Consider the following 12,034-nt stretch of genomic DNA (forward strand, 5'->3'; position numbering starts at 1 on the left):
TGAACAGGGGAGGGTCAGAGAGAGAGAGACACACAGAATCCGAAACAGGCTCCAGGCTCTGAGCTGTCAGCACAGAGCCCGATGGGGGGCTCGAACCCACGAACCGTGAGATCATGACCTGAGCTGAAGTTGGACACTTAACCAGCTGAGCCACCCAGGAGCCCTGTAGAAATAAAATCTTTTAGGTGCACCTGGGTGGCTCAGTCGTTTAAGCGTCTGACTTTGGCTCAGGTCATGTCATGATCTCACAGTTCGTGAGTTCGAGCCCCGCATCGGGCTCTGTGCTGACAGCTAAGAGTCTGAAGCCTGCTTCAGATTCTGTGACTCCCTCTCTCTGTGGCCCTCCCCTCCTCGCTCTCTGTCTCTGTCTCTCAAAATAAAATAAAGACATAAAAAAAAATTAAAAAATATTTTATTTTTAGGGTGCCTGGGTGGCTCACTCAGTTAAGCGCCTGACTCTTTTGTGCCCCTCCCCCCAGGCATCTGACTCTTGATTTCAGCTCAGGTCATGATCTCACAGTTTGTGAGTTCAAGCCCCACATTAGGCTCCATGCTGACAGTGGGGAGCCTGCTTGGGTTCTCTCTCTCTGTTCCTCCCCTGCTCGAGCACTCTCTCTTTAAAAAATAAATAAACATTAAAAAAACCCCAACAACCTACCTGTTCATTAAAAGACCCCATGAAGCACTTGGTAAAACAAACCATATACTGCCACATGCATAAGTTCTAAGGATTATTTTCCAGACTATTTAAAATACTTTCACATATCAGTTAGAAAAAAGGACAGATAATTTAAAGTATCCTTTGATAGTTTGACTCTGCTGTGTGTAGCTGTGGATTTTCTTTTATTTGTCCTGCTTGGGATTCATTTTGACTTCCAACGTGGGGAAAATCTCCGCTATTTTATTTTCAAAACTTGCTTCTCTCCCATTCTCTCTATTATTTACTTCTAGAATTCAAATTAGAAATATTAGGCTTTCTCATTCTATTGTGTCTCTTAACCTCTCCCTCATATTACGCACTTCTCTGTCTCCCATTCTGTTTCATTTCCTCAGATCTGTCTTCCGGAAGCTAGAATCCAGATCATTCATTTTTCTCTTCAACTGTGTTTAATCTCCTACTGAACTCTTTCAGTGTGTTTTTTATTTCAGTGATTGGATTTTTTTAATTTCTAGAAGTTCTTTTTGTTTCTTTTCTCAAATCTGCCTCAACATTTTTGATAGTGTTTTTCCTTTTTATCAAGATTGAAAATACACGAAGCGTGTAAAAGACACTAATCTTGAGTGTATTCCAGCTTGATATGTTTGTACATGTCTACGTGCCCATGTACTCACCATCTAGATCAAAGGGTAGAATAGTTCCATCACTCTTTACGAGCCCCTGATGCCCCTTCCCAGTCACTGCCACATGAGTTTTGAGCTGTTTTCATAGTTTGGTGATTATAAATAAAACTTTTATGAGTATTGCCTCTGTGTCCATTAATGGACATTTATATTTCTTTTTCTTTTCTTTTCAATTTATTTATTTATTTTTCCAGAGAGAGAGAGAGAGAGAGAGAGAGAGACAGCGTGAGCAAGGGAGGGTCAGAAAGAGTGGGAGATACAGAATCTGAAACAGGCTCCAGGCTCTGAGCTAGCTGTCAGCACAGAGCCTGACGCGGGGCTCGAACCCACGAACTGTGAAATCATGACCTGCGCTGAAGTCGGACTTAACCGGCTGAGCCACTCAGGCGCCCCATTAATGAGATTTGAATTGAATTTCTCTGATGAGTAGTGAAGTCTCATATACCTTTTTATGTCTCTGTTGGCCATTTGAATGCCTTCATTTGTAAAAATGCCTGTTGAAGTCTTTTGGCCATTTTTAGGTTGGGTGGTTTGGCTTTCTAAAAATTGATTTGTGAGAGTTCTGTATGCACCTTGGATACAAGTTCTGTGTTAGATATATGTGATATAAATTCTTTTCCTCACCTATTCTTGCTTCATTACTTTCTTAATGATGTCTTCTGATGAAGTAAAGTCATAGTAAAGTGCAATTTATCTTTTTTAATTTATTTTCAGTTATTGCGTTTAATGCCCAAAAAGTTTTTATAATCTCATGGTTTGGACATCTGTTTCTATTTTGGAAGCACATTAAATATTTGTATTCTATCTAATAATCCCCATATCTGATGTCCCACTTCCGTTGTTTATTGTTTCTCCTCTTGGCCTTGTTTCTTCACATGGTTTTATAATTTTTGATATAAAAACTGTAAAATATTTGAAGTCAGTCTGTGGGAATTTGTTGATGTCTATGTCAAAGGTGCATTTCCCCAGGGAGCATTCCATTTATTTATTTATTTATTTAAAAAATGTTTTAATGTGTATTTATTTTTGAGAGAGAGAGTCAGAGTGCAAGCAGGAGAGAGGCAGAGAGAGAGGGAGACACAGAACTCGAAGCAGGCTCCAGCCTCAAGCTGTCAGCACAGAGCCCGATGTGGGGCTCGAACCCACAAACTGTGAGATCGTGACCTGAGCCAAAGTTGGACGCTTAACTAACTGAGCCAGCCAGGTGCTCCTCCCCAGGGAATATTTTAAAATTCAGTAAGGAAAGTTTTAAACTTGAATGGGGGCAAAAGTATTTCTTTCTATGAATATTTTTATGTGCTCGTGGACTTTTATTCATGCAGTGCATTGAGATTTAGTCATTTTTCTTTTTGCTGCACAAATTTGGCCAGAGGAAGTCCCTTTGAGCTGGTCCCTGTGCCCTTGTGGTGAGTTCCCATCATTCTTTGAGTGCTTCTTTACTCGGACACAAGATGTTGCATGTTCTCTTTATTTTTGTTTGTAACTGACCTCAGTATACAGACAGTCCAGCAAACATGTGGTAAGTATATAGTTCAAAGACCTTGGATACATGTTTATGTTTGTGTAAGTCAAACTCCTAGCAAAGATAGAAAAATTTCAACACCCTAGAAACTTTCATCTTGCCCTTTTTTAGTTGATGCCCTGTGTTTCCCATCACACTTGCCCAACCAACATTCTGATTTCTTTCTTTTTTTAATGTTTGTTTGTTTTTAAGAGAGAGAGAGAGAGAGACAGAGAGAGACAGAGTATGAGCGGGGGAGGAGCAGAGAGAGAGAGAGAGGGAGACACAGAATCAAAGCAGGCTCCAGGCTCTGAGCTGTCAGCACAGAGCCCAATGCAGGGCTTGCACTCGCAGACCAGGAGACCATGACCTGAGCTAAAGTAGGATGTTTAACCGACTGAGCCACCCAGACGCCCCACAGCCTTCTAATTTCCACCACCATAGATTAGTTTTGTCTGTTCTAGAACTTCATATACATGAAGTCAAATATATACTGTTTTGTGGCTGATTTGTTATTGTTATTGTTAAGCATCTCTTTTTTATTTTTATTTTTTTAAAATTTTTTAATGTTTTATTTATTTCTAGGAGAGAGAGAGAGTGTGAGCAGGGGAGGGTCAGAGAGAGAGGGAGTCACAGACTGAAACAGGCTCCAGGCTCTGAGCTGGCAGTGAGCACAGAGCCCGACGCGGGGCTCGAACCCACGAACCACGAGATCATGACCCAAGCGAAAGTCGGACGCTTAACCGACTAAGCCACCCAGGCGCCCCTAAGCATCTCTTTTTTAAAAGCTGTGTATTAATAGCTCACTCCCTTTTATCACTGAGTGGGATTTTACTGTATGAATATACCAGTTTGTTGATCTGTGTAACTATTGACAGATAATAGATTGTGCTGTGAACATTCTCGTACAGGTCATTTGTGGACAAATGTTTTCATTTCTCTCGGGTAAATTCCAAGGAGTGGAATTTCTGGGTCATAGGCTAAGTGTATGTTTAACTTCATAAGAGACTGCCAAACTGTTTTCCAAAGGGGTTGTGCTATTTTATACTCCCACTAGAAATGCTGGGTTCTGCTACATGTTTGCCAACAATTGATATTTTAGTCTTTTTAATTTTAGCCATTCTAATGGGTGTGAAGTGGTGTCTTGTGGTTTTAATTTGCATTTCCCTGATGATGAACAAGGTTAAGCATCTTCTTGATCATTTATATCTTCTTTTATGAAATCTGTTTAGGTCTTCTGTTCAGCTTTTGAATTGAGACTTGTCTTAAATTAGTTAGTTGTGAGGAGATATATATTCTGAGTACAAGTTCTTTTTGGAATGCGTGTTTTGTGAATATTTTCTCACATTAATATTTATATTAATATTAATATAATTAATATAATTAATATTAATATTTATCACATTAATAGTATGATTAATATTTTTAATTCGGTTTATTATTTTTTTAGTAATCTCTGCATCTGATGGGGGGTTTGAACTCGACTCTGAGATCAAGAGTTGCATGTTCTTCTGGGTGAGCCATCCAGGTACCCCAGTGATACACTTTTCTGATAAATTTCAAATTTTGATGAAATTTAAAATGTAATTTTTTTTTTTTTGTTTTATGGTTCTTGTTTTGTAACCTAAAGTTTTTTGGTCTCACTTTAAGTCATGAAGATAGTCTCCTATGTTTTCTTCTAGAAGCTTTAAGTTTCTCTCTTTTTTTATTTTTTAAAGATTTTATTTTTAAGTAATCTCTGCATCCAATGTGGGGCTCAGATTCACAACCCCGAGATCAAGAGCCACATACTTTTCTGACTGAGCCAGCCAGGTGTCCCTTAAGTTTCTCATTTTTATGTTGAGGTTGATAACCCACTTTATGTTATATTTTGGTGTAGGGTATGAGGCAAGGACTTGAGTTTCATTTTTTTTTCATATTTCATTTTTTTCAATACGCTAAAAAGACTTTGATTTCCCACTTGTGTGTTTGTTGAAATATTTATGGGTCTATTTTTGTAGTCTATTCTGTTTTACTGAATTTTTTGTCTTTCCTTACCACCATATTACACTGTCTTGATTACTTTGTTTTAAGATAGGTAGTTTAAGTCTTCCAGTATTGTTGATCCAGTATTGTTGATATGCAAGATTATTTGGCTATTCTAGGTTCTTTGTATTTTTATATGAATTTTAGAATTGGAAGTCAGCCCTCAAAGGGTTTGAAAGAAGAAAACCAAAATAGAATTGGCATGTCAGTTTCCCCCAAAAAAAAAAAAAAAAAAGAATGCTGGGATTTTAATTCTGTGGCATTTAATATATATATCCATTTGAGGAGAACTGGTATCAGAATATTTGAAGCCGTGAAGGTGATTGCCAAGGACTGAGATTTTTTCCCCTACCTGTGAGCTGGTCAGTTTCTCTGCCTCCATGTCACCAGTGCTGACGGAAGAGATGAGCCTCCAGGGCGCAGGCAGGGGCTCACAGCGCTGCAGGCAGGAGGAGCTTCACATTCGAATCGTCACAGGGGGTGACGCAGAGTGGCCCACGTGGAGGCAGCACGTGCAGTAGGTCCTGTGTTGGAGCTAGAGAACCCTGAATTTAGGGAGCCCTGATGTTTTATAATGGGCTGCCAGCAAAGCTTTCTGACCCTTGTTTCTGAGGAGCACAGTATCTGTACTAAGCTGGACACCACACAGGCCTGCTTTCTACTTCAGAGGAAGGTAACCATCTCTGTTTTCTTTCTTTTTTTTTTAAATGTTTATTTTTGAGAGAGAGAGAGGGAGGGATGGTCAGAGAGAGAGGGAGACAGAGGATCCAAAGTGGGCATTGACAGCACAGAGTCCAATTTGGGACTTGAACCCACAAACCGTGAGATCATGACCTGAACCAAAGTTGGATGCTTACCCAACAGAGCCACCCAGACACCCCACAATCTCTGTTTTGTAAGTGCTTTGGCCCTCAGATGTCCTTGGGAAAGTAGTTCAGAATGAGAGCTGCCAGGCCTCTGTAAGACGTGCAGAAATGTGAGACACCCAACGGAGAGTTGTCTTCCAGCAATGGTTTGTCACTCTATGTAGGTCTTCTGAAATTTCAGCAGAGTTGGGTTTGGCAGAGCGAGGATCAGACACATCTTTTATTAAGTTTATCCCTTAGTATTTTATAGGTTTTTTTGGATGCTATTATAAATGCAGTTTTAAAAATTTTAAGTCCATTTTTTAATCATTTGTTACCAGAGTATAAAAATATATTTGATTTTCATATTCTGACCACCTGTCCTACAACCTTGCTAAACTCATTGTTAGTTCTAGTAGGGTTTGCGTGTTTGTTTCCTTTTTTATTAAATTCCTTATGATTTCCTACACATCCTGATTAAAGGTAGTTTTACTTTGGGGCCTCTGGGTGGCTCAGTTGGTTAAGCATCTGACTTCAGTTCAGGTCATGATCTCATGGTTTGTGCATTCGAGCCCTGCGTCGGGCTCTGTGCTGACAGCTCAGAGCCTGGAGCCTGCATCAGATTCTGTCTCCCTCTCCGTCTCTGCCCTTCTCCTTCTCTCTCTGTCTCTTTCTTTCAAAAATAAATAAACATTAAAAAATTATTTTAAAAATATAGTTTTACTTTTTCATTTCCAATCTTCTATTTTTTCTTCTCCCATCTTATTACACAGCCCAGGGCTTCTGGTCCAATGCTGAATCCTAAAGGGAAAAACATCCACTATTTCACCAGTATATCTGCTGTCAGCTGAGGGTTTCTCACTGGTGCCCTTTATCAGGGGGAGGAGGCTCCCTCCCGTTCCTGGTTAGGCACTGTGGGCTTTCTCCTGAGGGGATGCCTCTAACAGCGGCCTGGTCTGCTGGGGCTCTTGTTTTGACAAGGACATGTCTTTTACCAGAGCTTCGTTACCTGGTGAGGGTTGTACTTCTTATGTTCATGGATGATGACAATTCATTCTGGAATGTCTATTCTGAGTGCCCGTGAAGCAAAAGTATTTTATTTTATTTATTTAATTATTATTATTATTATTATTTTAATGTTTACTCACTTTTGAGAGATAGAGAAACAGAGCATGAGCAGGGGAGGAGCAGAGGGAGAGAGGGAGACACAGAATCCGAAGCAGGCTCCAGGCTCTGGGCTGTCAGCACAGAGCCTGATATGGAGCTCGAACCCACAAAGCATGAGATCTTGACCTGTGCCCAAGTCTAACGCGTAACTAACTGAGCCACCCAGGTGCCCCTGTTTAATCTTTTAAAAATATTTATCATGGTCACAGTAGTAGCCTAATCTGAAAGGGAAGTGTTAAAATTTGCCCACGATCTGCTCCCCACCTGTTGGAGGAGAGTCTTGGGAGCTGAAAGTGGGGGCCGCATCCGGTTCCAGCGGCCCCAGGACCCCCTTCTTGATCCTCGTCCTTGCAGGGAGGCGACTTCGCGGGAAGGCGTTCTACAACGTGGGTGAGAAAGTGTACTGCCAGGAGGACTTCCTGGTGAGTCCGAGCTGGGCCCTGGGGGGTGCCAGGGGAGGGGAGGGGAGCTCCCGCGGCACACGGAGACCTGGGCCCAGGAGGCAGGCGCTGGCTGGGCAGCGAGTGCCCCTTTGTCACGTAACATCCTGGATCCTCTGTCTCCTCTCAGTACTCTGGGTTCCAGCAAACAGCCGACAAGTGTAGTGTGTGTGGACACCTCATCATGGAGATGGTGAGAACCCCCCCAGCCTCCTGGAACCCCTCTGACATGGGTGGTCTTAGGACCCAGCCTCTCACCTGTTGCAGACCTGCCGAGGGCTCAGAGCCAGAGCCTCTTCTGGGGGCTGTGCTGAGCCTTCCGTCTGCACTGACCCTTCAGTGCCTCCCACCCCCAGATCCTGCAGGCCCTCGGGAAGTCCTACCACCCAGGCTGCTTCCGGTGCTCAGTGTGTAACGAGTGCCTGGACGGGGTGCCCTTCACTGTGGACGTGGAGAACAACATCTACTGTGTCAGAGACTATCACACGTGAGTGGCCAGCGCTGGGGGGCTGGGGTGTGACCCCTGCCCCCCCAGGAAGCGTTTTTCCAGCCTGCCTGTCTGTGTTCTCCATTCTTGGCCGTTTCACTTCCTGCCTTGGACCCTCCTTGGGTGATTCAGCCACCAGCCATCTCGCTTCTCTCCCCGCCTTTACCCACATGCTCCCCTCCTCCTAGTGGCGGGGGTGCTCCTGGCTGCCCCACCCAGCATCTATCCCTGTGCTCCCAGGGGCAGGCTAGGCCTCTTCTGCCTGTGGTGGGGGCTTGGGAGTCTCTGCAGAGTCCCTGCCCTGCCTGTCTGGTATCCATGTGAGCAGCCAGTCTGTTCTCCCCCGCCGTGGCCGTGGCCGTGGCCGTGGCCCTGCCCTCAGCGCGCTGGTCCTGGGCTGTAGCCTTGAATGGGGTTGGTGCCCTGCATGGATCCCTGGTGCTCCGTGTGGAGCCGGGCTTTGCAGGGGTCACAGCTAGGGGTGGCCCAAACCTGGATGCTAGGGGGCAGGGAACTGACAGGACGTGTGAGTGAGAGGCTAGGGGGAAACAGAAGCCATCCTGGAGGAGGTGATGGGGTGGAAGTGAATTGGAGAACCAGTTAAAAGGCCAAGAAGGCACCGCAGAGGCTGCTCCCACACCAGTGTGTCCACACAAGGAAAGGGTTTCTGATGCTTGGGCCATGTCATGGGTCTACTGTGGGTGGGTCTGCCTTGGTGCCCTTGGCCTCTGGACGCTCAGCTTGTCACTTCTGGTTTTCTTTGTTCCTCCAGGGTTTTTGCACCAAAATGTGCCTCCTGCGCCCGCCCTATCCTCCCTGCACAGGTAGGAACCGCTCACCTGTAGATGATCAGGTGTCTGGCCCGGCCTGGCCTCTGCCCCAGGTTGGCCCCAGGCCTTGGGCCCCTGTGGGAGAGATGCGGATGCTCCCGCCCCGAATCCCTCGGGGCCGAGGGTTGTGTTGTGCCCAAGCACACAGGGTGCACGTGTCCCTGCGTGAGTTAGAAACGGTGGCCCTCAGCCCCATTGCCCATGGATGTAAGGATCGCTCCCTGGGCCTGTTAGCTCTGCAGGCTGAGGGGGTTGGGGGGGCAGACGTGAGGAGGATGCAGTCTGTGCAGGAGACACCCTTGGGTGGTGCAGCTCTCCTGGCACTGGGTCTCCCGCGCGTGCTGGTTCTGCCCCAGGCTGGTGTGCCTGGGGAGGCCGCCCTGGCCGTGGTCTGCCCTGCCTGCAAAGAACTGAAGAGAACACGTATATGCACACTGACGCCCGTGGGACGGCTCTCATGGACACGTGTGTGGGGTTGGGTGTGGCTGCGGGGAGATGTCCATTCCTGTGCACCTGCTGATGCTGTTCTGCCCACGGAAGCACCGAAGTCCGTGCTCACGTGGGCGTGAATGCACCTGCCCCGACAGGACCGTGTTGTGTAGGCGTGTGCAAACCCCCATCTCTTCCTCCAGGGCTGTGAGACCACCATCCGTGTGGTGTCCATGGACAGGGACTACCATGTGGAGTGTTACCACTGTGAGGTGAGCCTGGGCCCTGCCGGAGGGCTGGTGGCTGGCGCGGTCCCCCCCTTCAAGGATCTCCTTTCCTCTACGTGTTCTGTGGGCCCACCTCCTTGTTTACGCTCCCATTCTCCCTGCCCTCCCCACAGAGCCCTCCCCAAGATTTGTTCTCAGCCCATTTCCCATCCCATCAAGTATTTACTGAGGATTGACAGTGCGTGGGCTGCTGGGGATATACAGAGAATAAAAATAAAGAGTCCGTACTCCGATGGCAGCCATGAGTACTCAGGCAGTTATCTCTTCAAAGGCTTGTCAGAACATATAGGAGGCCTTGGAGAATCAGGGGAGGCTTTCTGGAGGAGGTGACACCCAAGCTAAGATTTGAAAGATGACTGGGTTAGCCAGGGATGCAGTTAGAAAGGCACTTCCAGGCAGTGGAAGCAGAGTGTGCTCAGGTGTGAAGGTGAATGTGTGTTTTGTGTCACTGGAGCAATTGGCAGGAGCTGGGGACGCAAGACTGTACGTGCGGAGGAGTGCGGGCTCATCCTGAGGGCAGTGGAGAGTGGTCCAAATGGATGATATGATGGCATGATGATTTTAGAAAGGGTGCTCTTTGCCATCAGAGGAAGGCGGGGGGTGTCTGGGTTTCCCTGGGGAGGTTGGTCCTGGGTTCAGGGTAGTAACTTGAGTTGCCTGAAGGTCAGGCAGTAAAAGGGACTGGATTCAGCCAGTGACTAGACGTGGCAGTTTGGGGATTGGGAGGTGTCCATTAGGATCCCAGGAGAGAGCAAGGGTGAGACTTGGAGGCGACAGATATTCTCACTGTGGGCACTGGGGTACCTCGCTGGAGATGTCCAGGGGGCAGCCAGACGTGCTAGAGTTCAAAGACTCTGGCTGCAGGTGTAGGAATTTGGGTGTCATTGGCCCATATAGCTCTTTCCTTCCTGATACTCCGCCCTGAACTTTCTAATTGCCTTGGCCTCTCCAAATTCTCAATTCAAGGAGACCCCTTGGTCCCCTCTTTGGGCAGCCTGGACAATCCCTTCAGGTAGTAACTGGGGGCAGTTGTAAGGCTCACCTCTAGGTTCCCTTCTCTCAGAGATCACGGACCTGCCTTGTCTGTTGTCTGGGGTCTGAGAATCAATGTTTCATTATCTTTTACCTGGTTTTTCATTGCTAAAGGGAGGATGGGAAATCCAGTCCTGGTTACTGTCATGGCCGGAAGCCTTGAGTCCCATCATGGGCATGTACGTGAAGCCAGGGCAGTGAATGAAGTCTTCCAGGGGGAGCTGTAGGACAGGAGTAGGGGCTCGGGATGGTCTAAGGAACAGCAACACTTGGGGTTGGGGGTGCGCAGAGCAGCCATGTGAGGAGGCCAAGAATGAGTGAACAGAGAGGCAGGAGAAAAACCGAGAAAAGTGTGTTGGGTTTCGGGTCCCAGTGAAAAGCAGGAGGGAGTGTCAATGAGAAATCTTCAGTAGGAATCAAGGGTCTGTTTTGAACCATGTGGCCTTGGTTGGGGCAGGTAGCCCACTGGGAACCAGAATCCCACCGGGGGACCAGGGAAGGAGGAGCAAGAGCAGGTACGGCCTACAGAAGGCCATGGTTTCTCCTCTGACAGTAACGTGGCATCCTGTCTGCTGTCCTGGGGACTGTGGTGGCCCCTTGGGACTGCTAATTACAGGGAAGGTTGTTGCAGAGAGACTGGGAGCCAGCCAAGCTTCAGATGACGCGCAGCCAGAGCCCCGAGGCTGTGGGACGCAGTGCTGCTGTCCCCAGAGAGCTCCTTGGCCGGGAGCAAGGGTGTCCGGCGCGGTCGCTCGGCCCCTGTCCGGTGTGTGGTGGTTAGTAGCAGGGCCCAGTCAGGGGGCCTGTGGAGGGACCGGGAGGATTCCTGGGACAGGACTTGGGTGGGCGGGGCAGGTGTTGGTCTCAGGGCCTTTGGGGAACAAGTGGCAAAGCAGGAGTTGAGCCCCGGATGCGGTGAGGTGTGACCGAAGCGTTCTCCTGGGGCCAGGGGGCAAAGGAAGGAAGAAGTTGCCCGGTTGGCCTTGCCCCAGTGTCTGACGGCACATCCTCCGTGCGGCCCTTCACGCTTCCTGCCAGTTGTTTTCAGAGGTCAAAGAATCACACAACTTGTCAAACTGAGAAGATTAGCCTCTAAAGCACACTGCAGTGGTCAGAGGGTAAGGAAGGGTCAGAGAACACTTTGTCTACCAGATGTCTCCAGTTTTTCTCCACGTCTTAAGGTGCCGGGGCCAGGTATCCGAACCCCTCCCTCCGCGTCCCCAGTGAGCACCGTGTGGCGGGATCCAGGAGACACTTCTCCATTGTCACTGTCCTGCCCTCTCAGTGGCTTTCGGCCCGCTGGCCCTCCCTCCTTGACTCTCTTCACTGTGCCCCTAGAGCCATCCAGTTTTGGTTTTCCTCACGTTTATTTCCCCCTCAAATCCCTCTGGCTCAGCTCTTCCTCTTTCCGCTTCCCGTGGGAGCCTCTGGGCCGTGGGTCCACTTCTGCTTTGCAGGTGCCTGCGCTCCGTGGGAGACGTGGTGGGTTGTTGGTTGTTAAAAGCCATCACATTTCTGTGCTGATGCCCCCACGGACCGCCCAGCGCTCCCGCAGATTCCAGGCTGGTGCCCTTTGGAAGTCCAAGAGGCTCCAGTTGGGTGGGGCCCACGCTGGGCTCCAGACCCCCCCCCCCCCCCCCCCATCAAAGC

The 12,034-nt window shown here is 47.9% G+C and overlaps 1 protein-coding gene across 1 annotated transcript in view; it reads left to right on the plus strand.

The window, feature by feature from the left end:
* WTIP (WT1 interacting protein) overlaps window positions 1–12,034 on the plus strand; it is a 20,367-nt gene that overhangs the window by 7,872 nt on the left and 461 nt on the right. Inside the window, exons 3-7 of the mRNA XM_077754674.1 lie at window positions 7,234–7,301; window positions 7,450–7,512; window positions 7,676–7,806; window positions 8,579–8,630; window positions 9,269–9,337. Of these exons, the coding sequence (XP_077610800.1) occupies window positions 7,234–7,301; window positions 7,450–7,512; window positions 7,676–7,806; window positions 8,579–8,630; window positions 9,269–9,337 (383 nt within the window). The remainder of the gene's footprint in view (window positions 1–7,233; window positions 7,302–7,449; window positions 7,513–7,675; window positions 7,807–8,578; window positions 8,631–9,268; window positions 9,338–12,034) is intronic.

This window comes from Crocuta crocuta, unplaced genomic scaffold (assembly GCF_008692635.1).
Source record: "Crocuta crocuta isolate KB4526 unplaced genomic scaffold, BGI_CrCroc_1.0 scaffold121, whole genome shotgun sequence".
Classification (NCBI taxonomy): domain Eukaryota; kingdom Metazoa; phylum Chordata; class Mammalia; order Carnivora; family Hyaenidae; genus Crocuta; species Crocuta crocuta.